The sequence below is a fragment of the Solanum tuberosum genome, unplaced genomic scaffold (genome assembly GCF_000226075.1).
Source record: "Solanum tuberosum cultivar DM 1-3 516 R44 unplaced genomic scaffold, SolTub_3.0 scf00072, whole genome shotgun sequence".
Classification (NCBI taxonomy): Eukaryota; Viridiplantae; Streptophyta; class Magnoliopsida; order Solanales; family Solanaceae; genus Solanum; species Solanum tuberosum.
In genome coordinates this window covers 670777-697239 of record NW_006238999.1, presented here as the reverse complement: position 1 = coordinate 697239, position 26463 = coordinate 670777, and the positions used below count along the sequence as shown (strand labels likewise).

Sequence of the window (26463 nt, the reverse complement as noted above, 5' to 3'; positions counted from 1 at the left end):
TTTTGATAACCGAGAAATCCGTTTGTGACCCGCCCTTTGGACCAATCACAGCCTTCTAAACTCGGTGGATAATGGGCCCGCCCCTCTACCCTTCTCCACTTAAATACCGGGCTTTGCTTTGCATGGTGTGGGGCTTGAACCTGTGACCTAAGCCACAAATCCTCCACCTTTTGCCACTTGAGCTAGGCCTTGGGGGCAACTTGGTGAGAATTTAGGGGAGTGTATTTCACTCATGTTGCAAGATTGGGGTGTGTTTAAGTTCAGTTAGTCAAGTAAAGGGTGTTTTTTAAGGCTGTCAAAACTCCTCTCGTATTATAACAATGAGACACTAAACACCGATAAAGTTATCTTCATATGACCTATAAACAAAAGTTACATACCAACAAAATGTACAAACCAAACCGAAATTTCATGTTGTACATGTTAAATTATATCAATGAGACACTAAACCACATATAAAGTTGTTTCTCTGTAACCTATACAAAAGTAACATACCAACCAAATCATGTTGTACATGTTACATTCTATCAATGAGACACTAAACCAGTAACCTATAAGTCACAAGTTCGAACCGTGGAAACAACAACTAATACATGCATTATGGTAGACTGTCTACATTATACCCTTTGAGATGCGGCCCTTTCCCAGACCCTACGTGAACGCAGAATATTTTGTTCATCGAGCTACGTAGACACTAAACCATTGACACAGTTATGTAAATACTACTCAATCCTTAATCATATATTTCAGATTCAAACCTAATAATCTCATTGCCTAATAATTTCTATCTATCACGACAATGTAAAAGATATTTACACATCATTTATTAGATAATTAAATATAAAATCTTTTTGACTAATAATTTCCACTTTTGACTTTCACAAACATCATCTTTCAATATACCCTCACATAAACAACAACAACAAAAATCATGCAAATATTCAAAAATTCCATAAAATTAAATCCAAAAAAAATTAAAAATTTATACCAGTGAACTTGTTTGCATGAACGGAGAATCAAGCAATGCCGCCGGACTAATGCCGGGAGGTATCGTCAGAAAATCCATCCGGCAAGGTGGCGATGATGACGTGGCCGGTAAACAAAAATATCACTAGAAGCTCGTAAATAAACGTTCACCAGCAATAACAATAACATCGCTTCAATCCCAAATAAATGAAGAGAAATTTGCTCATATTGTCCGTCTCAAATACATTAAAAAAACGAAAAATTATAAGTTGATAGCCAACGTAAAACTACTAAATCTAGAGATACTTTGAATAATTAATGTAAAATGATACCTGAAGTGTCACTACGTCAACTTGTTTGCCTCGAAAAAATCACATTTGGTTGCCTAGCATTCAACAAATGCTAGGCTTATTATTACTAATAATTAAGAGGAATTTTCACTAAACATTTATTTAGATTAACTTAAAAATTTTCACAAATTCTTGTTGAGTGAAGTGAAAAGTGGATTATTTTTTTGTTTATCGTAAGGGAAAAAAGCTACTATAAGTAGTGAGATTTTTAAGTATTTAGTTACCATAAAAATAGGTTAATTATTTGGTTATCCTGAAAAAGTGAGAAAAGAGGTTTTTAGAAGGTTGAGAAATATAGGGATTTAGTTCTCTATAATTACTATTACTTTATCTTAAATTAATAATGATGATAATTAGAGGATAATTTAAGTTATATATACTGATAATGTATTTTTTTCATTATTAGTGAATTTTAACCTTTGATAATATACATGTCATCAATTATTATTTTTATCAGGTTAATTACCACACTTCATATTTATAAACATTTTTTTATGTATGTATCTAATATATCATCCATGCATATAACTTGAGGAATATATTACTCTAAAAAGATCACTAATATATTGTGTTTACACTAAACTATATAAGTTTATCATCGTTAAATATTTAAGTGAAATAAGAGTATATATATTATTATACACGTCCATAATAGATATAAATTACCATTTTTAGCATGTTATTGATCTCCTAATATGTACTTATAGAGATTTTTACCATTTTTTCCTATAGTTTGAAATGATTATTTATTGTCTCACTAATTAATAATTCCCTACCAGATTTCAAGTCAGATATACCTAGATACATGTATTTTTGCTATCAGATACACAAAAATAGCGAGAGAGGCAAGCGAGAGAGGAGGGAGGCGGGTGAGATCTTCAAATACATGTGAATCACACTATATACATGTATCTAGGATACTAGATACATTTATGTATCTAGGATACCAAGTATTTGGGATACCAGACACATGGAGAGAAGCGAGCAAGAGAGGAGTGGCAAACCAGAGACATGTATTTAGATGCGCCAGAGGCATGTATGCGAATTTCAAAATCTGATAAAATTCGTAATATTGCAATCATGAAACTAAGTAATTATCTCCTTAATTAATAGATTTTTTGTAAGTTACATTATAATTCATTCAAGAAATGATGGATTGTATACATATTTAATAATACATTGCCTATACATAGAAAATAACATATATATTATGGATGATGAATTCACCCGCATTTAATATTTACACAAACTTTATCATGGTTCAATTGAGCTAAGAATATATATAACAGGTCAATCACCGTATTTTACCATGTTACCATGTGATACATATTTATTGAGAGTATCTATAACTATCTTTCTTATAAATAATTTGATTGGGTACGTTATATTTATTAAACAACAACCCATGTATAGAACTTCTGGTTTATATTACCTAGAAACTCGCAAGCACAAGGTGACTTAAATCAAAATTTAGAAAAAGAAATTACTTCTAGTTAATAACTTTATATTTTATTTTTATACTCATTAACTTTTTAAAATATAATGTAGTTAATTATAATTTGATAAAAAAAAAAATCAAGATAGTATAATATTTTCTTGTATATTCGTAAGACATAAATAGGCACATATATATAAAAACTATTGTATAACAAATGTTTAAATCATATTAAATAAATTCTTATTGATTATAATTTTGAAAACATAACAAATTTATCAAAATTATTCTAGAAGTATTTAAAAATAGAATTAAGATTTCACGTGATTGATGATTGAGTATAACAAATAGAATATCATTTTTTATTTATATAATATTTTGTATTCTTTTTAATTAAAAAAAAAAGGTTTAAATCATCAATTTTGTAGTGATTGTTATATTTAGAAGACATTAAAAGTTTAATACAAGGTTTTTTTTAAAATGTAATCATTTAATAATCTAATTAGTACGAGCTTGAAATGTCTAAGAAGTCGAATGAAAGAATATATTGAAGACGATCTTACAATATCAATATGAAAACATGATTGATTCAAATTGAAGTGAATTAGAAAAATTAAGAAGTAGAAAGTCTACATCAACAGTATTTTTAGAAAATAATAAAAATTTAAAAATACGTGCATAATATTAGTAAGAGATTACCAACAAACTGTTAAGAAAATTTCAATAAGGGCATCATTATTTTCAGGGGCCTAAAGTAGGGTTGAGCCGGTGGTCAAAAAGAAATATGAAATGCATTTATTTATTTGATATAAATACAAAACTGGATAAAAACAAAATTTAAGACAAAAATATTTTCTACTTGGAAAAACACAAAAAGTGTTTTGGGGAATATATTATTATCAGAATATTCGTGTACGGTATGTACATAATTTAGATAAATTTACGTGAATCAAGCAATATAGTTAATTATAGTTAGCATATTGTTATTCTTGTAACGTCAAAATCAAAATTAATCACTAGTGTACTATTTTTGCGTTACAAGGGTTAACTAATTAACTAATCTAAGAATTTGTGGTTCTTCTACAATGTTTTCTAAGAAAATAAATGGATTTTTTCTTTAATTTTATCGGGTACATAAGTAAAAATTTATTATTCAAAAAGTATTATTGTATAATGTAAACAAATACTATAAAAGGTAGATGTAGGGTGACGGTAGGGAGTGTGGGTGGTGAAAATGAGGTACATATGTTGCCATGTTGGAGGGTCGAAAGGATATGGACAATATAAAATGTCACTTGCGGAATTTATTTTTCTAATTTCGTTAAGAAATGAAGAAGTCATGACCAAAAAAAATAAAGAAAGCACAACAAATTATTCTGGGAAAAAATGGATAGTAACTACGATAAAATGATAAGGTAATCGAAGTATGAGAAAAAAAACAACCGAGAGTAACAGAAATTAAAAGAGAATAGTCTACAAGAGTACATACTACTACTGATATGAAAGTAGAAACTAAGCAAACACACAACTATCTACTAACCTTCTGTCCTAATTTGTACTCTCTGTAACCTCTTGTCTAAGGTCATACCATCAGCAAGCTGAAGTTGTGTCATGTCTTGTATAATCACATCTCCTCAATACTTGTTTGGATTACCTCTACCTCTCCTAAAACTTACCAAAGTTAACCTCTCACACCTCCGCACTAGAACATTCGCACGTATCCTCTCCACATGTCTAAACCACCTTAGCTATTCACCTCCCTATCTTGTCTTCTACCAAGGTCACTGCCACCTTGTTCTGAATATTATCGTTTCTTTTTCTAGTGTGTTTCGAATCTATTATACATTATTAGATGAAGTATAATGATATGAATCAAAGCTTATAAAAAATCATATATAGGAAATATATATACAAAATTTCATGGAGTAAATTATTACAATCTAAAACTATCATTGTTGTAAGTTTGAAGAAGTGAGTCTTGAATTTCAAATATAAAAAATGAATTTATCAAGGGAAAAATTCGAAAATGAAGATTAGTAGTTGAAACTTCAAAAAAACTACCCTCAGTTTTGAACATATATGTCAAAAACTATAGACATATATATTCAAGTCATTGTACAATTTCCTGCATATTCAAAGCTTGATTTTGGCAAACCTAACTTCAAATCCATATGTCGGAAGCTAGCATGAACAAGCAATATGTCAAACTTCAGACATGGATTTGGTGTCGTAGCTCAAATGGGGGTCCCAAAATCGACTATCTAAGCACTTATAACAATAACAATAACATATTCAGTAAAATCCCGCAAGTGAGGTATGGAAAGGCAAAAGCATATAACAACATATAATTTGTCAAGCACAAAACAGCAAGCTACTTCATGAAAATTCAACAGAAACATGTCTATGTTACAACTCTGATCAGTTCAATAATACCTCTGTTCTATTCAACAACAACAGAACAAATTACCAAATTTATTGTCTAAAAAGGAACAGGAATGTAGTTGTTCAACCATGTAAAAAGTTGACTCCTTTTAAGCTATGTTTGCTCAAGACTCTTCAAAAATGACGACAGGTGCATTGTCGCAATATTTTTGGAGAGTTCGAGCAACGTAACTTTTAAATCAACTTGTGAATGGTTTTCATATCAGCAGCTTCTTGGATGGTCCCCTTCTCAACATGATCCCACCATTTGAACAAGAAGTTGTCAACAACAAGTCTGAACCAAGGAGATAGCTTCAAACCTTCTTCACCAGCATCAGCTTTCCTCAGAAGCTCTTTTAGTTGCTCTTGATTCACATATTTGATGTCAGCAACTTCGTCCGGGTTCGGGTGAACATTGACATCGCGAACGATGAACAGAAGGTAATCGACTGCAATAACAAAGAAGGAATCAGCTAGGAGTTATACCTATCTGCTCAATGCACATTCATGCTTTTGTGAGATATGCACTTAATTTAGTAATTAACTACGACATTATAATTAGATTAATAATCAATAAATAGTCATAAAACCAATTTGGCCAAGCTTCCGAAATCTACTTATTTTGAAAAGTATTTTTTGCCCAAAGCAGACCAACTTTCTTAAATAAGCCCTTTTGGCTTACTAAAAGGTTGGATAAATAGGTTACAAGCACAACAAAATTAAAATACAAGGAAGATGTTACATACGTTCATGCTCTCCCCACTTCCCATCAGATGGAGCCTTGTAAAGCATACGGCCCAATGGTGTGAACTGGTCAACCGGGACATCTTCAGCAGGGATACCGAGTTCATCAAGCAGCTTCCTCTGTGCAGCGTTTCTTACACCTAATAATTGAAAGTACAACACAGAATAAATTGAATTTGAATAAGAGAAGCCGGGATGGTAAAAGTTAAAGACTTTCAGCTTAAACAGAAAATATACCAAGAGCATTCTCCTCGATAAGCTCAGACTCTCGGTAGAGAGGATGGCTGCAGCATGTGTTTGTCCACACCAAAGGAAAGGTTACCTTTGTTGCAGATCGTTGCTACACACACAACACAAGAATAACATATATTAAGTGTTTTAATCTTCAAAAGCTACAAAGATGTGTCTCAAGTCTCAACTACAGATCATTTGACTACTTATTTTATAGCTTGTCTAGATATCAACATTCTAATATTGAGACGCTATCTTACGATGACAAGAACTGTCACAATTGTACACTACATAATCATTCAGCACTTGCAATCTATTTATGCGACATACCTGAAGAAGAAGTTCATACTTTGAGTTGAAAAGAAATACACTGAAAGCTCTGTGCAACAAATTCTCAGCTTCAATCTTTTCCATCAAATGACCTGCACATCAATAGCAGGTAATTGAGCAAAAATAGGAGACATGAACAAATGATCATATAGACATGATCGACTGCTCTTGGAGATAATTTTGGTTTACTCAAACTTTCACAGAATAAATGCAGCTTATAAAGTGATCTAACATATATATAAAGTAAGTTAAAATAAGCAAATTTGTGAATTCTAGATTCTCCACTGATAAACTCCCTTAATTGTGAGATAGCAATAACATTGAATCACACAGACCTTCAACGTCAAAATAAGATACAGCTACCTAGGGAAATACACAAGAAGATAACACACACCGGGGAAATTCCAAAGACAGAGCAAAAATCTAAACTTACAATTGTACTTGGACTCATGACCAACAACCTTGTCATTCACATCCACCAAAATACATCTGCAAGTGTTAAAGAAGAGACAGCTTTAAACCAGGAGAAAAAGGTCATAAAGTTGCCGAAACTATAAAAATGCAGATCAAACATTGATAACAACAACAACCAAGTTAAAAGAGAAACAGGGCAGCTTTCTTAGTGAAAGTTCCCAAAAGATTGTCTTGTAACAACTAACACGAAATTAGTGAATTTTTAATATCCCGTACATAACACATCTTGAATTCAGAAGTGATTAAAAAGCCAGAATTTTAAGAATCCTTGTATAGGACAACAAGAAAACAAATCTTCAACTCATACACTAATAAAGCTTGGTCTTACAAGAGATCACACCAGTAAAGTCATGGTCATTTTATAATATTAGAAGCAAAATCTACACATTCAGAACTGATTTTTCATGCAAAACACCAACCCTCCTTAAATTCAAGAAAGTCGAATATTTTCTCACACTTTCCTTTTTAATCTATCCCAAAAAGATTGTACCTTTCTATAATTATAAAGCCAAACAATGCTACATAAATTGGGACGGAAGGAGAACAAGCATCAATCTAATGAAAAATCAATGAATCAACTTCAAACTAGCTGAAGTTAACTAGATGAACACTCTATATCTGTCCTGTTTTTATTCAATCTCAAACTCATTCTAATACTTGCAGTAACTAATAAATCTTATATCTACGAAGATTCAAAGATTTGACCTAATGATCAATAAACCATATGCAAAATTAAGAATACTAGGGCACAAAAAATATACTCCCTCCGTTTTAATCTTACTTTCCTTTTTAGTCCATTTAACAAAAACAATGTCTACTTCCTTTTTAACAACTCTTAAATTTCAATTCTCCACATAAAATGTTTAACACTTCATGATTAATACATTCTACATATCTTTTTTGGTTTAAGACCAAACAATTCAAAATTCTTCTCTAATTTATTAAACTCCGCGCAAAGTCATAACCAGACAAACAAATCAAAATCAATGAGCAGGTGATAGGTTCATCAGTACTCAAACCCTACCAATCATCAAATGCGGTCTCTGATTCAAATCTCAAGGCATTTACACTAGCTAATTCCTTTTAAATCTATCTGAGCTTTGGTGAACAAAGTTACCTGATATATAACTAAACACCACGATTACTAAAAAATAAATTAACTTGAGATCGATATAAGAATTCATAAACTCAAATCATAGATCTGCCTCAAGAAAATGAGATTTGTATACAAAAACAAATTAAAAGTACGAAAAAATACTGAAAAAATAGTAAAAATTGAAAAGAAAGATAGAGAACAAACTCGTCGTCAAACATGAGACGGCGCTGAACAGCATCCATGTTTGCATCAGCAACAACATCAACCATTTTTGCAGAATAGTGAGATTTGAGCGAAGAAGAAGAAGAAGGAAGAGGACAATTTATAGGTGAAAAAAAAGAGAGGGGCTATGAGAGACAAATTTGAAAAGTTGATTCTCTTTTTTGTCACCTTTTCTATTTCTTTATTACTATTATTAAACTTTTTCCTTTTTTAGTTTTTTTTTAATGATTTTTCCTAATCATCTGATATTTGAAACTTAATAATAAGACTAAACAATAAATGAGTCAACATATGTCAAGTGGTATGGTAAGTAGTATGGTAAGTTGAGTGATTTTGTGTCATAGTACATTCTATCATTAATTTGCATCAAAATTATTTTAAATTTATATTAAATAGAGTATTAGGATTGAAATTCAAAATTTATGATTAGACAGAAATTTTATCCATTTTATTTATGTTTTTACCTAATTTGTCACCTCTTTATATCTTTTCCTTTTATCATTCATTGATAATTTTCCTTCCTTAGATCATTACCAAATGTGCCCCTTTTTGTTTTATTTAATAATTTGTTATTTAAAATTTAGTGATATGATTAAAAATGTGAGTTGTGAGGAAAAAATGAATCAAGGGTAAAACTCTTTATCGATAAGTAGAAAATAAATAAAATGGTGTTGTAATTGGTTGTATGATTTTGCTATTATAGTTTCATAGATATATCATGTGTTACAACACCTCGTATTCTTAATTTGTGTTTAGATTAGATATACTTTATGTCAAATAAATAATAATATTTAAACAACTCAAAATTTATGAATAAAAATAAATAAATTTCATCTATTTTAATAATATTTTTGCCTAATTTGCCACCTATCCACTTCTTTATTTCTTTTCCTTCTTATCATTCATTAATATTTTTTCTTTCTTGGATCATTACCTAATGTGTCCTTAATCTGTTTTATCCAACAATCTGGTATTCAAAATTGAATGATATGGTTAAATAACATGTCAGTTGTGAAAAAATTAAACGATAAATAATAGAATATGTGTGATATGATGTTATCAAAAAAAAAAATACGTGATATGAATCGCAAATCAGTATCTTTAATTGATATTTAAGCTAATTTAAATTTATGTCAAATTAAATATTATAACTTTTACCTAATATTGTCTTTAACTTGTAGTAGTAAAAGACTTATGTCATATATATATATTGTTGTAATTTTTATTGTATTTTATAAGTGAGGTTTAATATATAACACATATGAACTTTGTTGGAGCCATCTATTTTGATTCTCTTCTCTGTCACATGTCCACTTCTTTAATTCTATTATTTTCCCTTTTATTATTTATCAAATAAAATAATGTTCCTTTATGGACCATTACCTAATGTCATGTCCTTTCTGTGTTTAAAATAATAATTTGACATTCAAAATTTATTGATACTACTAAAATAACACGTGATATATATTGAGTTATTATGATGGATGGCTCTAAGAGAAAATACAATTATGGGAAAAAGATATGATCAATAGATTTTAATGGGATTCAAATAATTGAGATAGTAATATCATTCTTAATCAGTGTTGAAAGGTCCACTCATGTTGGAAGAAGCATTCTCATTTAGTGATCGGTTCGCCACTTCAAACAAATCAGAAAAGATCACGATGACCATCTTATTACGTTGTATTCATCGAATATCTGACATTTTCTTAAGTGGTCGAGTGATTTTGCCGTCATAACTCACAATTACCATAGCATATGTTGCACATCTCGTATCCTTAATTTGCGACTACAACAATTTAGTTGGTTAACTGTCAATATCAGTCAAATGACTTGATAAAAAATGTATTCCAATCCGTCAACAGATGACACCTGTACCAACAAATGTGGGTTCCACATAGATATATTTTATATTTTTTGTATTTTCTTTTAATATGACACTAAAAAAAATAATCCACAAGTAAGAAAAAATAATTCTTTCAAGTGTGTCAACCACCATGGTCCAAGATTCAACATTTTTTAATTTAATTATGTCAGATGAATTTGTTTAGTCAAAAATGGTTAGTTGCCTAATTTTTTTAAGTTAAAAAATCATTATAGTAGTGGGAGTAATGTGACTATATTTTTTTCTGTCATTAATTCATTATAGCTATAGGCTGCGCCCACAAAAATGAATAGACATTTTTTAGTAATTAAATCTAAAAATATCTATAATCAATGTATATATTAAATCAATAAATTCATGAGATATTTTTTCCTATCATTTAATTATGATTAATAAATTGATATATTTGTTAACTTGATTTGTTGCTTAAGTTAAGTTACTTAATATATTAATACGTGCGATGAGTTTAAGCTTGCATTTGGAGATACATTTTGAATTTTCAAATTAGCATCTGATCATGTGATTCGGGAAGGGGCAGATCTAGGAAGGGGTGTGGGGGTGCCACGCCATCCCCGAACTTCGTTCGGAAACTCTATGTATACATAGGTATATATATATAATATTTATATAAATATAAAGCGTGCCACCCAAAAAACAAAACTGGCTTGTGGTGCTATGGTAGAAGGGCAATTTTAGAAGGCTGATGTTGCGGGTTTGAATCCCATTTGTACCTATTTTTTTGAGAAATTTGCTGCAGACGTTTTTTAAGGGAAAAAAAAGGCTCCAAGCACGTTTTTTTAAGAAAAAACAGCTGGCACAATTTATTTTATTTTTTTATAATTGTTATTGACTTCAATTAAATTAATTACATTATTACTCCTTTGACTTTTCTTTTATTTGATTAAATACTCAATAAAAGTGTAATATCTTATTGTTTATATTTTATTGATTGATTTATGATATATATCGAAAAGACGAATAATTTAATCAAATATAAAATTAATTTAATCGATAAATCTATTTGGCACCCACGGACTCTAAATCCTGGATTCGCCACTGAATTCGGGGTCATGCCAAATTTACCAAAAGACATGATTTAGGATTTCAAATTATGATCCCAACTTTTTAAGTTGTAAAACTTGACCCAAAAGTTCACAAGACTAATGCTCGACGTGGAAAAAATTGTTTGTATCATGTGAAATAATTATATTAAGGAATAACTAGTTACTACTATTATTGACTAGTGAATCTTTATAGCATTACGTGTATTTGAAGGTTTGTCATTGCAAACAATTTTTTTTGTAAAAGGAAACATGCAGATATACAATTTATCGATACGACGTCTTATGATATTTTGATATCTCATAAAGATTATGACACTTGGGCCAATGGCTTGGGCTCTTCCAAACTAATATGAGCTTTTCAGCCCAACACAGTGCAAAAACCTTCTTTAAATTTTAGCATCATTTTCTTTAGCATTTTAACCAATTATATTGTTGTGACAATTATATAATTATGTTCGTAATTTATGTTATTCTTTAAATTCCAATAGATGTTATACATAAATTTGGTATCAAGTTCTTGTTTTTACTAGCTAATAACGTGTTTGGTACTTTGGTTGACATTCTTTTGGTTATAGTTAGCAAATTTATTCTTTTGATTTCTTCAAATTAAAACACTCGAGGAGATATATTATTAGAGAAAGAACTATCTTATAATTTCTGGTTTGTGAATTTAATTATGATTCGAGCCTAAAGTCCTAACTTTGTATGCAATATAAAATTCACTCTATATCTAATTACATACTTGATTGTAAAGTCAACTATTGTTATATATTTACTTAACATCTCGTTATAAAAGTTCATAAACTTTAAATTCTTTGATCCGTATAAGTTAATACCTTTGGCTTGTGATTTTGTTTTGTCACGAGCTTTTGTCAATTAAGAGGTGGGCTCAAAGATTAAGAGCTCATTTTCATTCTTTGTATATGTCCCATTGTCTAAAAAAATCATTGAGAATGCACATTATTGAACTTAATATTAACATCAAAGCTCCAATTATATGGGCCAAGTATTGTCAAATCAAATGGGCCTCCACAAGCAATTCTAAAGCCACGTACCATTGTTTATTTAAAGACCTGATGACACTTCATTGACCTTTAGATAATACTCTTGAATATCGGAAAAAATATTCATATTCTTAATTCGCAAAAAGAACATAGTATCATATGAGCGTAATCTCTCAACTTTTAAATCAAATGTCTCGAATAAACACTGCTTTGCATCACCCATTTATTCTATACCAGACGCTATTTCATTTGCATACAACATTTGTATGACACAAGCAAGACATAAATCATAGTAATGAAAGAGTTAGGGGCCAATACGTGACTGATCCCGCTCTAACTAAAATATCATAAGAAGGGATTCCACTTCGAATGGCTCTATTCCATCATAGTTAGTCAAACATATCAAGATCCATAAGAACGATTGAGTGATTGAAATCGTAATACTACGCATATAATTGAGTAAAAACTAAAGGATATTTTGAGGACAACATTAATTTGTAACTCAAGATATCGACAACATCACCTTACGACAATAACATACTCAGTAGAATCTCATAAAAGTAGAGTTTGCGAAAAGTAAGGCAAGAAAAATTATACTCATGAAAATATAGACACTATTTCTAAAAGTCGCGAACTCACAACTAATAAAATGAGGCTTGCGACGAGACCCGAACACACTACCACTATGTGTAGCAAGTAAGATTCGAACCCGAATTTTTTCGGGTCATATAAAAGTTACTAGTATATAGTACTATATAAATATCTTTATCACCAGCATTCACGAGTACTCATTTGCCTCTTTTCTTAGTTTCTCCCATTTTTCTCTCATCCCTAAATCCGCAGAAGTCTCTGCATCGATCTCGATTCTTCTCCATCTTGGTTTATGAGGTAAACGATTCAATCTCTTTGTATTTCTCCTTGTTTTTCTGATTTTTTTCGATTTTTTCTGTTTGATATGTAATTACTTAGGGATTTGGATCTGATAATACCGTATCGATTTTCAGTATGAATGATTGTATGTATTTGAGTGTATAGTTGTAAGTTTTCTCAGGAATCGATCTACGTTTTTGTTAGTTAGGGCTTTTTTTGTTCCTTTAGTATTCCGAAGATCTGTTCTATGAGGAAAAATATTAGTTTGATTATGTTTTTATTGTTGTAATTTGAGGTGTTAATTTACAGGAAAACAACTGTAACTACGATTAGTTTTTTTTCATGTTGAAATTAGCATTTTTCTTTTGTTGTATATGTATTATAGAGAGGTAAATACTGTTGTAGCATAAGAATTGTTTGTGTGTGTGTGATGTTTTTGATTGGAGAGTGTTGTGATATCAGGCGAATAAAAATGATGTCTTTATGTAAGTTTGTATGAAAAGAAATGAACGGTTAAATTCAACCAGCTGTCGATAGGTAGTCGCAAGGTAATAGTTATGCATGTTTGCTGTATGTAGAACAAAAAAATTGAGTAGAATGCAATTATTAAGTGAAAAAAGTTAGTTAATTAAATGCAGCTATAATTTCTTGCGAATTCATTATCGGAACAAACTTGAGCTGGAAAGTGTATTCCCCCTCCTCCCTCTAAATATTTGTATGCAATAAAAATGTTCAATATAATATATGAAATACTAACGAGAGCCTCTGTAGTCAGTTTACTTTTCAATCTTAATCAGACAAGAAAGGTGAGATGGGGATAGTGTGGATCCCTTTCTGATTGTGAGACTTGATGTCAAATAGTTGATAGGTATTTTGTACATTCATTAAAGAATATACAGCACCAGAAGTGCAATAGTCTATGGCCACTGAACTAGTATCTCTGCTGAGTATAAAATAGAGACATAAGTATGTGTATGGTCTAGATTGATTATGTATAGGAATGTGTCCATGGTCGTTTTATGTTTTAATACTTTCTAGTAATCTTTGGTTGATGTACGTTAATCCACTGTAGTACTTGCCTACTGTTGGTTTTCCTTGATCATTCTTGTTTATATGTTGCAAGCCAAAAAGATGCAAACTTCTACTCCGAGTTTCGTCGTTTTGTGTTATTTTTTGCACTGTTAGCAGTGGCTTTTGTGGAGCTTGTAGCTATGCTGTTTCTGCTGCATAGTCTGTGAGATTACAATGTTATGCTTCTTGTCCTTCTTCCTTTATTAAACTTTTGTTTTTGGCTTTGGAATGACAGCTCAAAGGAGAAACCCACTCTCGGGTAAGGCTTCTTTGTCCTTTTCTCGACCCCCTATTTCTTACTGTTCGCTATTCATTGCATGCCCATAATTTTTTGTTGATTTTGTCCTATGATTACAGTGGCACGCGGATTAAGACCCGCAAACGGAATATTGCAGCGCCTCTGGACCCTGCAGCATTTGCGGATGCAGTGGTCCAGATTTACCTGGATAATGCTGGTGATTTGGTAATTTGGATATTTAATTTTGTACCAGCTTTATTCTTCTTTCTTTGTCCATTCTATTACGTTAATGCCATTACGATTTGGTGATCAATCTCAATTAATTGTTTGATGCTGGTAATACTTGGGACAAAAGCTTAACTAAATATTTTATTATGCACAGGAACTTGTTGCTAAGAACCTTGAGTCTTCAGACCTCAACTTCTCAAGATACGGTGATACCTTTTTCGAGGTAAATACTATATAATAAACTTAGAAGATTATCTCATACAGGAATTTCATCACTATTGCCCTCAAGGTGCATATACATAGGATTGAATTGTAGGTGGTGAAAAGTATCTTTTTGTTGGTCCTATGGAGTCTGACCTTTTTCTCTTTGTTTATTTCTTGAGGTCTTATTTTCCTTGTGTTAAAAAGACCACTTTCCTTTAAAATCTTAATACTAGTATAGAGTATAGCAGTGCATGTTGTGTTATGGGTTGGTTTTATGCTGATACCTCTTTGTTTTTACCTAAGTAGATCATATAACAAATTGAGCTGTACCAATTTGCTGCATAAGCATGTCACACGTGCTTGTCAAGAAGATATGTTGTTTGTAAACATGTTTAGTGTTTAAAATGTTTATTGTTGCATGGATGATACAATGTCAATTACTATTCTCTTTGTTGTGTCATTGGTGCTTCTCTTTCGCATTTCATCTTTACATGTGGTGTTGTGATAGGTTGTCTTCATTGGAGGCCGTACACAACCTGGAACAGTCAAACTTGATGAAGGGGAGCGCCACCCTTACTCTGTGATTGAGTGTGAACCTAAACGTGAAGCCATTTTGCCTTCTGTCATCTATGTGCAGAAGATATTAAGAAGAAGGCCGTTTCTGATAAAGAACCTTGAAAATGTCATGCGAAAAATGTTGCAGTCATTGGAGCTCTTTGAGGAAAATGAAAGGATTAAGCTCTCAATTTTTACAGCCCTTGCTTTTTCCCAGAAGCTATCAGGCCTTCCCCCAGAGACTGTTCTCCAGCCATTGCTCAAAGACAACCTTGTTGCCAAAGGGCTAGTTCTCTCTTTCATCACAGACTTTTTCAAGGAATATCTGATTGACAACAGTATTGATGATTTGATCTCAATCCTTAAGCGGGGTAAGATGGAGGATGATCTTCTCGAGTTCTTCCCCTCTACTAAGAGGACGCCTGAAGCTGTCTCTGAGCATTTCACGTGAGTAAATTTCTAATTTAGAACTTACATGAATAATAGAGCTGTGTAGGGATGTGAGGTGGAAGATACTGTGCAGTGGCTGAACTCTTTCTTTCATTCACACCCTCCACCACCTTAGCTCAAAAAGGGTACTGAATGTGGGGTTTGCAACTGTCTCTCTCCTACTTGATAAATCTCCGTTGATTATTTGTGTAAATAATTGTGTCATTTGTTATTTAGAGCTTCATCATTCAAGATTTAATCATGAGAAAAAAGTTTAAGAAATTGCTTTGGGTTAATTTGTTTTCCTTAAAATGGGGAACAAGGCAAAATGGGGGATCTCATGATTTGAGATTTTATTGTATGGAGTTTCAAGGTTTACTGCAAGTTATTTTTCTGCTGTCTTAAGGCCAATAGGGATTGGTATTTGGTACACCTTTTTGTCCTGCTTTAGAGCATTCTCATTTTAAAACAAGGTACTTGCCTGGATTTTCCAGGCGCTATGCCAGCCTACCGTTATACTCCTATTAACATTACTCGGTAAAACTGAAAGTATTATGCAAGGAAAAAGTCCTATTAGGTCTCTTTCGGTGTGCAAATTGAACAAGTAATGTATTGTACAATCATTTGCTCTTCACTTTTTTTTGGTTGTTTGGTGAGTAGGAGTTGAAGGAAGAAAAAATGTTCACTTTATTCAAGCCATCTTACTTTAGCTTTTGTCTAATGGTGTATGGACTTGCTTATTTCAGCAATGCTGGCCTTTTACCTTTGGTGGAATATAATGATAAGAAGATATTTGAGGTGAGGCTCAAGGAAATGAAATCTACATTAACAACTCAGCTAGCAGAAGAAGTTGCTATCTCTGAAGTCATAGAAACTGTGAAGCAACATGTCAAAGATGCCAAATTACCAGATATAGAGGTTGTGCGGATTTTGTGGGATGTCTTGATGGATGCTATTCAATGGTCAGGAAAGAACCAACAGCAAAATGCTAATTCTGCTCTTCGCCAGGTAATTAACACTTAAGTCAGTTACAAGCTTTGTAAGTAGTTCTATTTTCTGAAACTACAAATTGGTATCTGCTTCAGAATTAAAAAAAAACTTGCGAGTGGAACCAACTAATTGTAACATATAAAATATTCTGATTGTAGTTCCAGGAATGATGAATTTCTTTTAGCTACTTCCTAAATAACAATACACTAAATGTGTGCATATCTTTCTATGACTGAATGCTGCTTGAAAAATTTAGCCGAGTTTATTCAGTTTCTCCTGTTTTAGTTACAAACTTATGTTGTATGGCAATGTGAGCTGACCACAGTTCGTGTGCTAGTGGATTTCAAAACAATGAGATAGAACTTGCTTCAAGAATGTACTTGTGAAAATAAGCATTTGTTGTGATTATTGCAAAAAGGTTGCTCATGTGTTTCTTTTGCTCTTCTATTTTTGCTTTATTCCATATACTTGTGCAGATAAGATAATATTTGTAAGGTGTTACTAAATTTCTGTTCCAACTTTTATACATTAAGGTGAGATTATTTCTCTTTGTGGAATTTGGTGTCTAATTAATCGTTCATATCATGTGTACTGGAAAGATTCATTAGAAGTGTCGGTGGGCAAAACACGAGAGGTGACTTAAAGATCAGCAATAGCTTATTATTTATACTCTACCTGATTAATTATGTATATTCTACATATGGAAATATGTTTAGGCATTGACTTTTTGGCAATTTAGTCTTGCTGTCAGCTTCACAAGTGAACTGGAAATATTGATGTTGAATGGAGACAATAGCTAACATGACAGTATGACACCTTGCAGCAACATTGTCTTGGTTTTAGCTTATTTTTGTTCACATGTTCAATTTCATGGCTTAGTGGATTTAGTAGTTTGTCCAGGTAGATAACGGGTTTTTTTCTTCTGTTATTTGGATAACCTATAACCATGCATCATTCTGGCATGTAACATCTAGCTTGTTTATATGCGTTTCTGTTTAGCAATTTGTGTCTTTGTAGTAAAATACAGATGTACTGTTTATGGCATGAATAGCATATTTCCCCTTTGTCAATAGATTTTGTTTCAAAATTTTGAAATAATATTTGGAGATTATTTCAAATAAGTGTGTTTGTCTAATTGGCCCATCATTTCAACTCCAAACCTGTAAAATGGAAAAGCTAAAGTTTGAAAAACAAGTCTTTAGGAGCTTTCAAGTTTTTGTTGAAGTTTTTCTCTCACAAATCTTCAATTGTATTTTCATGTCCAAACACAACTTTAATCTCCAAATATGTTCGTTTACAACTTAACTTCAAATACTATTCGTTTTCAAATTTCAACCATGTCATGTCCAGACACTCCCTCGTGCGTCTTGGAAAGCAACTTAAATCTTTTTATTTTTAGTTTGCCTCTACTTAGTCTCAACTGTTCATGATATAAAGCAGTGAACCCCAATTTTGTTGTCATTGAAACATAGTTGATTCATTTTGTCATAATAGACATTAGATGGTGGTAGGGCTGATCAATTCTTCTTTATGGGTTCTTTTGTAGAGTTGTTGGGTAGGAGGGGTGTTTGATCATCTGGAAACTTGTCTACATCAAATTGTTTATTCTTTGCTTCACAACCGCTATCTAGGTAGTGGCAAGGTCTGCGTACTACTTACCCTCCCCAGACCCCACCTAGTGGGATTTCACTGGGTTGTTGTTGTTGTTGTTGTTGAACAGAATTGTCGGGCTTATCTAATGTTTCGTCTGGTGCCTGTCTAATTAGTAATTACATCATTTTTGGATGCTTCTGTTGTCTTATCTGTTAAAACTATTTAGATGGCGCTCAGTTGTCAAAATTTTTGTTACTTGTACATAATCGTTGGTTCTCCTCTTCTTTTTCCTTTTTGTGTAGGTGAAAAAATGGGCAGAACTGCTGAATACTTTCTGCACCACTGGAAAGCTTGAATTGGAACTCATGTACAAAGTCCAAGTCCAGTGCTACGAGGATGCTAAACTGATGAAGCTGTTCCCTGAGATTGTGAGGTCTCTTTATGACCAAGATGTTCTGGCTGAAGATACCATTCTTCACTGGTTCCAGAAAGGAACAAACCTCAAGGGCAGGTAAGCATTTGTTTCGACTTGCTCGGATGTTAGATATTTGAGTCGTGTGGATGGTAGTTGGGACACTATTCACCCTTGTGGGGTGTTGATCCTAATGGGGTTACTGTCTTTAATAATATTGCAGGCAAAACTTTGTGAAGTCGCTGGAGCCCTTTGTGAAATGGCTGGAGGAGGCGGAGGAAGAAGAGTGAATTTCTCATGAAGTATCTATCATCTCCGTTTAGCTGACCATTTCTGAGAACTGTTTTTCCTGGAGAGTAGTACTTATATTCCCCTTTTGCGTATTGAAAAGAATAAGAAAGACTTTATGAATATTCTCACAATTTGACAGTTTGTTATGATGCTCCTTCACGTTTTAAACATAATATCTGTATGGGTTTGCTTCCCTTGGTTCTTTATATTCGCGTGCATCAGTCGTATTTTTTTGAGTAATTTTACTAGGTTTTGAGAAAATGATCAACTTCTTTTAGAGGACAATCATTCTATCATTAATCAAGCTTTGCTTTAGTAAGAAAAAATGATAATTGGAAGAGGATGAAATTGAGTCTTATCTGCTTATTTGTTTGATGATGCATCTCAAATTTTGTGGGCCTACGTTGTCCCTACAGAACCAATCTCACATTTTTGAAGATTCAAGGTTACAAAAAAATATAAATTCACTATATATCAGTTCATGAATTTTCTGAAATATGATTGATCTACTCCAAATTTTATTTGGGTTATCTCAACTTATATAATGTTCTCTGATTATCCTACGAATTTCCCATATTTCAAAAAAAAAAAAAAGATTACTTCACATCCACACTAAATATTCAAAAATTGAAATCTTCCCCAACTCCGTTGTTATAATTTACTGAACACCCAATTAAATAATTGAAGCGTTTGCAGCAGGAAGACTGAGGGCAAGAAAATGCATCAGGGGAATACTGTAGAGTGTACGCAAACCTTATCCTTACCTTACCTCGTGGATATAGAGAGATTTCCGAAATAAATCAGACAGAAGAAGAGCTTTTCTGAAATAAATGACTGAATACACATTCTCTTTGAAGTTACAATTGTTATGTACAAGAGAGTTTTAGCAGGTTACCAGAAAAAATTGAACCAAAGTCACAGCATTGGCCTTATCTTCATCTAATCCAATAATTCCACAGACCACGCGATCAAAATTGACGTTGACACAACTCACAAAGCCACGGTTAGGATACGTGCAACGGTGCAAGAGCAGATTTTCTTACAAATGATGATAATCCGAGGATGCTGGTTACATACTGATATCGACAGGAAATCCAGCAGTTCCATTAGGCAAGTCCGATAAGCTTTTTATCGAACGTTCATGCCTCGACTGCAGTTGGGGCATCTTCATCAGTGGTATCATTCAATACAACCTCCTCAACAGGGTCTACATCAGGTCCCTTTTCTTTGTCCCCTTGGTCAATAAGCTTTTCTCTAAGTTTCATCATAAGATCCTCCCTCGCACTAGTGTTCTCCGATAGGAAATGTTTTACAGCATCTCTACCACGAAAGTTCTGATTGTTGATACTGTAATAACCACCACCACCTTTTGTAATGAACTTATGTTTGACTCCCAAGTCAATAAGTTCAGCTTCACGGGAAATTCCTTTACCAAACTCAAGCTCGAATTCTGCAGTTCTAAAGGGAGGAGCATGCTTGTTCTTTACAATCTTGACAAGAACTTGGCTTCCTATGGTCTGTAAAATAGAGACTCCATCAAAAAGACTGCCTGTATAATCAGATTTGGGACAGTTCAACTCCCTCACATTCACTCAACAAAGGGCATTCATGGAACTCTCGACATAGAAATCATAACAAAAAGAGTGACCGAGGATAAAGTTATACTATCATACAAACTCATTTAAGAAAATAACATACTGCTTTCCTAAACATACTCCAAATCAGATATGCTCAAAATCTTGAAGTTCTAATATTTTGATCAACAAAGATACGTACCTCTTCCCCCTTCTTCACGAGCCCAATTCGTTTTATGTTTAGACGCACAGAAGCATAGAACTTCAAGGCATTACCACCACAAGTAACTTCACTAGGTCCTCCAAATCCCCCAAAAGTTGAAAGTTTTGACCTGACCTGAACCAGGGTGCAATTAATCAGTCGAGTCCTTTACACTGACGAGATATGTTGGATGTCTCGATCAGAATGGAAAATTACACAAGGAACTAATCAATCAAAAACATGCAATCTAATCTCATTGAAGCGTCTCTTTGAAACAGAAAAGAAAAAGAAAGAAACTCCAAGACAGCAACAGAAGGAAAGATGAGGGCAAGAAGCATGATGTGAATCTAGGCAGCCTATGACTCTTGCCTGATTTATGAAGATTAAAATGGTCTGTGATAGCGATAGAGAATGACTGAGCTTGCGGAGTGCTTGACTCATCAGTCTAGCTTGCATTGCCATATGAGCATCTCCCATTTCACCTTCAAGCTCACCTTTCGGGACAAGGGCAGCCACCTGCCATAGAAGTCAATTGTCCACATAAGGTTTTTAGATAACTGAGACTATTATCATAATTGACTCTGAAAGTAAGAACAAGAAACATGAACCAACAGTTTCAATCTTCCTTACACTGTCCACAACAACAACATCAACCGAACCACTCCTTATTATTGTATCTACCAGACTAAGAGCTTGCTCACCACAATCTGGTTGAGACAGAAGTAAATTTGAAGTATTTACTCCAATGGTCTCAGCCAATGTTGGATTAAGAGCATGCTCAGCATCAACAAAACAACAATAACCTACAAAGAAACAAGACGAAGCATAAGTAATTTCCATGTGTCAGTTGCAATAAGCTAAAAAAGTATATATCCTTTGTGTTTCGGAAGGCATTATATCCTGGTCCTAATAGATGTTGCAAATGGAAAAGAAAATGAAATGATAGTTTTTTTCTCTCTCTTCTTTTTTGGGAATGCATGCTAGTGAAGTACAAACTAGACAAACCTCCTTGTTTTTGTGCCTCAGCAATCACATGCAAAGCAAGTGTTGTTTTCCCTGAAGCCTCTGGACCATATATCTCTATTACGCGTCCCTGCATAAAAGCAAGACATAAGTTATAATGAAGATAATATAACCTATCATCCTAACATTGATAAGCAGCTATCTGTTTGTCTCTGTAAATATATTCGCATATCTAGTAAAATAGTCACCCAGCTGCCTAAAGTGACAAAACATCCTGAATAATAGCGTTGGTGTAAATACTAATTTTTCCAGTTCTCCAAAGTAAACATTACTCAGAAAATTATTTGCATAACATCTGGGAGCCAAGCGATCATCACCACTATTTTTATTCACCGTATATGAAATGCCCAAAGAAAGAGGATATGGTGTTATTCTTTTACCTTTGGAAGTCCCCCTATCCCAAGGGCAATATCCAAAGAAAAAGATCCAGTAGACACTACAGGGACTTGTTTGGGCGACGCCGTGCGACCAAGCCACATGATGGATCCCTTTCCAAATGATGTCGTGATCTGATCTAGTGCATGTTTCAAAGCCAAGTCTTTCTTGGACAAATTCTCTTCGCCTGAATCACTGCCATCTGAATTTGACTTTTTCTTACCTGAAATTGAATAGATGACAAGGACCAATGAGCATCCAAAGACAAAAACTTCATGTCTATTTAGAACTAAGTCTTAGAAATGGAGAAACCTTGTTACTCTATGAAGAGAGCAATGACAGAAAATATTCAAAATATATCAGCAAAATATACATCTCTATGTAATTTTCCATTTATTGGTGGACAGACACTGAGCTAGTGTTTGGTCATAGATTTTGGATCAGATTTAGGGATTTACCAATATGTTTGGCCCTGAAATTTAATCAGATTTTTTTATCTTCAAATATTTTCAAATTCCCAAAAACTGGCTCAGACAAGTTTTTCGGTTTTTTGGACTTCCGCTCACAAAAATTCGAAAAAGATTCAAGTAAAATGCATGTCCAAACACAACTTCAAATTCCAAAAATCTCAACTTTTAAAACTCAATTTAACAGTTTCAACTTCATATTCTAAAAATCACAACTTCTGAAACTCAAATTTTAAGTTTCAACTTCAAAAGCTTACATTTGCAAGTTTCAACTGACAAAACCTATGACCAAACGGTAGCGTGGGAAATGGGAATAGAAGCATCAAAGCCCAACTAGAAGCTTTCAAGTCAGCTACTTCAATTCAAATTAAAGTGTAGTATTATCCCTCTCTAAAAGCTCACATCTTTTTGCTCCACTAGTAATTCAAACCCACAACTTACGATTAAAGGTGAAAGATGCTTACCATCCGAACAACCCCTCTTGTCATAATCTTAACATTTGAACTACTTCTCCTTGTACTCTCAACATTTCTTTCCTCTTTTTTTTCACCCTAGCTGAAAGCTCACACCTTTTTGCTCCGAACCCACAACTTGGCATTTTCGTTGAAGGATGCTTACCATACGAGCAACCCCTCTTGTCATAATCTTAACATTCAAACTTTCCTCTTTTTTTCACCCCTCCCTACACACCTTTTTGCTCCAAACCCACAACTTAGCATTTTCGGTTAACCATGCTTACTATCCGAGCTACCCCAAGAAGGGAATTTTACAATATATGAACAGTAAAAAGTTCCAAAACCAAGCACAACATAAGTTAATATGAAAAATATATCAGTAATACATTAACCCCAAGTTACAAATTTTACATACCTCTAGAAGAATAGTAACATAGTTGATCTGATACCCCAAATAAGCTTTTTCTCAAACACTGAAAAAATCAAGAAACAACTCCAAGAATGGATTTTTATGAATGAAATCAAGAAAATGAACAAAAATAAACTTACATTTTTGTAGGCAGAAGTAGCAAGTTCACGGCGATTAATAAGTCTCAGCAACATCGCCATTGTTAGGGTTTTAGAGGTTTAAGAGGGAAAAATAGATACTCTATCAATTATATAAGGGAGACATAGAAATATGACGTGGCACTCTAATATTTCAAGTTTTTTTTTTAAAGGTATAGTTGTTTTTTAATAAAATAATGGATCGATCTGAATTATTTGACACCCTCGAGGGATCTCTTTTTACCATATTCAATTAGAGGTATCGAGTTTGTATAGTGAAAATGAAAAGAATCATATTGAAAGCATCGTCTCAAATTTTAGATGAACACTTGAATTGGTTGAGCTCTAATTCGATCATAAATATATCCTGTAAAACATGAATTTGAAGTAGTCAGACTCCAAAACAATATTAAATAGGCCTACAAATGCAAAATCAAATTATATCAGATTTTAATGCGATAAAAAAAGTTAACATTTATGTCACCAATATGCTTAAATGATTTTTAAAAAGGTCTTTAAAATCGAATAGAACATATTGTCGTTGCAAAAGATATAGTTATTCTTAAAATGAAATTAATGGACTGAACTGAGTTATTTGACACCTCTAAATGACAAATGATTGAGATTCCTTCCTTGACATTTAATTAAAGGTATCGAGTTTGAATACTAAAAATGAAAAGAATTATATTGGAAGCGTCGTTCCTAGAGATGAACACTTGAATTAATCTGGATCTAATTCGATGCTAAATATGTCATGCAAAGTTAATTTATAGAAGTATATTCAACTACTGATAACAAAAACATTTTTTTTAAGGTAACATGGTTGGAAATATATGAAACAAAACATATTGTTGGTGTAATATAATATACCATAAATATAATAAATTAGAGTTGAAAATAAAATAACAAAAATGAATAAAAAATATATTCAAGTTGAAGCGCAGATATCTTACTCTCCTAAAGGAGATTCAAGCTCATTACGACATAATCTACACCGATTCAACAATATCACTCTTGACTTATCTAGGATATAACAGCACAACAACGTTGTACAACTCAAACAACTCTGAATTAGTTGAAGAGTTCAAAACTCCACAAAAAGAATACCTTCATTCAACATATAATATACTCTCTTTTGTGTAGTAAATTAGTTGAACACTTCAAATATTCTTCTTTGTCTCAACTTTCTCTTTCACTGCAATATTTTTTCACACTTCTCGTCTTCTTTTGAGAACACTTCACAAAGAAAGAACACCACTATTAAAGGGGGGGATTCTTCTTTGTATTGAATAAGAATAACGTGGATAATAGTGGTTACGAGAGTTACACCATAATAATGACCATGCACCTTCCTGTCAATTTATACCCACGAACATATGCACTCAATATTTTTATTTTAATATTAAAATGCATAAACACCAACACATATTACTAATTTTTTTTAAAGAGTCTAAATTTAATTCCCCGTCACCCCCTATGAAATATTTATATTTGAAATTTACTGGATCGACTAACACATTTGTTTGATGCACTAAACTTCTCTTCGAGAGATTCTTTATTTTAATGACTTAAATGAAAAATATCCTGTTAGGTGCAGAAAAATTCACATCCTATCATATACACCTTGATGACATTTTTTAATTTTGCCGTCCAATATTCAATCCGTTTTCATATTATTTTTTTATATACACAATATAATTATTGATGAGTGATGTTCGACTGACTCATCATTATATATGACTACGACACTATGATCAAAAGTGATATCATATTTAAAAATTAAATTCGAAATTCATAGTCCTTCACCACAATTTTTGGTGGTCCTAGCTAGCTGGTGTGTGGTTTTATATTTATTTTTCTTTCCCTTATTATTATTTTTTATTTTTAAAACTACAACTCCTTACCAAATATTGACAATCGCTATTAGTTTGGAAATAAGTGGTTCTATTTTAATGAAATGTCACCATCTCTAATAATATCAAATAAATAGTAGATATTTTGTGTTTTATCAATTTAATGTGTTCAAACTTAGTCTTCTGAAATTTTATAATTATATTTGTTGTTTCATTTACATCTATTTTACAATAAAATTGATTGAGTGATCAATATAATTAAGTGATGTTTGTCCAAATATTACTTCTTCTTTTTTTCTGATATAACAAAATGTTTTATATAAATAATATACAACATAACATAATATGTCTTTATCAAAGACATAATCATATAACTAATCGATTTATAAGGCTGGCAAAAACCTTTCAAAAATCATTTTTATTTTCTATAATTAGAAGTTTGACTTTTTTATTTTATTTTTTAAAAGAAATATTCTAATTGAAAATATATGCTGTCATGATCAATACTCTCCGCACAAAATTAACAATTATATTATAATAATATATAAGTTGTGTTTCTCCCTAATATTTATTTTTTAAGAGATAAAAAAATAACACCTCTAATTAGTAATGTTAACACTTAAATAAGAGTTATGCTTGAGATGAATATTTCTTTCAATAAAAGTAGGTCGAAAACTTCGATAGTCTTTTGAGTTTATTAGTAATATTTTTTTTAAAAAGTATTAAAGTATGATCTGTTTTAATTAATTAAGCACTTAAATACATGATAATTAAATTATTTTTATTAGATATTTCTGATTAAAATTTTGGCGAAGTTTATGCACGCATTTTCAAACGTCCATAAGTAGATAAGTTAATCACTTAA

At 32.3% G+C, this 26463-nt stretch overlaps 3 protein-coding genes across 4 annotated transcripts; 1 reads left to right on the top strand and 2 right to left on the bottom strand.

Annotated features, from left to right (window-relative positions):
• Positions 1 to 5096: 5096 nt before the first annotated feature.
• Positions 5097 to 8415, bottom strand: LOC102595093 (isopentenyl-diphosphate Delta-isomerase I). The gene is made up of 6 exons (XM_006345762.1): positions 8252 to 8415; positions 6911 to 6966; positions 6478 to 6569; positions 6154 to 6256; positions 5919 to 6056; positions 5097 to 5621 (listed from the first exon to the last, which is right to left on the bottom strand). Exons 1-6 carry the CDS (start codon positions 8314 to 8316, stop codon positions 5368 to 5370), a joined length of 708 nt encoding a protein of 235 aa, XP_006345824.1. The 5' UTR covers positions 8317 to 8415; the 3' UTR covers positions 5097 to 5367.
• Positions 8416 to 12989: 4574 nt separating this feature from the next.
• LOC102594760 (basic leucine zipper and W2 domain-containing protein 2-like) lies at positions 12990 to 19309 on the top strand. Its single transcript, XM_006345761.2, has 8 exons — positions 12990 to 13110; positions 14399 to 14422; positions 14521 to 14626; positions 14784 to 14852; positions 15342 to 15835; positions 16564 to 16825; positions 18703 to 18911; positions 19036 to 19309. Exons 1-8 carry the CDS (start codon positions 13106 to 13108, stop codon positions 19100 to 19102), a joined length of 1236 nt encoding a protein of 411 aa, XP_006345823.1. The 5' UTR covers positions 12990 to 13105; the 3' UTR covers positions 19103 to 19309.
• Positions 19310 to 19903: 594 nt separating this feature from the next.
• LOC102594430 (DNA repair protein recA homolog 3, mitochondrial) lies at positions 19904 to 23837 on the bottom strand. Of its 2 annotated transcripts, none has more exons than XM_015308059.1 (8): positions 23749 to 23837; positions 23615 to 23672; positions 22283 to 22500; positions 21885 to 21972; positions 21492 to 21682; positions 21249 to 21395; positions 20880 to 21014; positions 19904 to 20620 (listed from the first exon to the last, which is right to left on the bottom strand). In XM_015308059.1, the coding sequence occupies exons 1-8, from the start codon at positions 23806 to 23808 to the stop codon at positions 20243 to 20245; spliced, it is 1275 nt and encodes a 424-aa protein (XP_015163545.1). In that variant the 5' UTR covers positions 23809 to 23837; the 3' UTR covers positions 19904 to 20242. The 2 variants fall into 2 exon arrangements, with proteins under 2 accessions (XP_015163545.1, XP_006345822.1); XM_006345760.2 differs by having other exon boundaries at positions 21510 to 21682.
• Positions 23838 to 26463: the final 2626 nt, after the last annotated feature.

What these genes read in the sequence shown, in the direction of transcription:
- LOC102594760 (XM_006345761.2), top strand. An exon ending in TGGATAATGCTGGTGATTTG is followed by an intron (nt 14,627 to 14,783) that starts GTAATTTGGATA and finishes TATTATGCACAG; the next exon opens with GAACTTGTTGCTAAGAACCT. An exon ending in ACGGTGATACCTTTTTCGAG is followed by an intron (nt 14,853 to 15,341) that starts GTAAATACTATA and finishes GTGTTGTGATAG; the next exon opens with GTTGTCTTCATTGGAGGCCG.
- LOC102595093 (XM_006345762.1), bottom strand. Translation starts at nt 8,316, where the DNA reads ATGGTTGATGTTGTTGCTGATGCAAACATGGATGCTGTTCAGCGCCGT. An exon ending in TATCGAGGAGAATGCTCTTG is followed by an intron (nt 6,057 to 6,153) that starts GTATATTTTCTG and finishes TTCAATTATTAG; the next exon opens with GTGTAAGAAACGCTGCACAG. An exon ending in GAAGTGGGGAGAGCATGAAC is followed by an intron (nt 5,622 to 5,918) that starts GTATGTAACATC and finishes TTGTTATTGCAG; the next exon opens with TCGATTACCTTCTGTTCATC.
- LOC102594430 (XM_015308059.1), bottom strand. Translation starts at nt 23,808, where the DNA reads ATGGCGATGTTGCTGAGACTTATTAATCGCCGTGAACTTGCTACTTCT. An exon ending in CTACTTCTGCCTACAAAAAT is followed by an intron (nt 23,673 to 23,748) that starts GTAAGTTTATTT and finishes TGATTTTTTCAG; the next exon opens with TGTTTGAGAAAAAGCTTATT. An exon ending in TTTTAATCTTCATAAATCAG is followed by an intron (nt 21,015 to 21,248) that starts GCAAGAGTCATA and finishes ACCCTGGTTCAG; the next exon opens with GTCAGGTCAAAACTTTCAAC.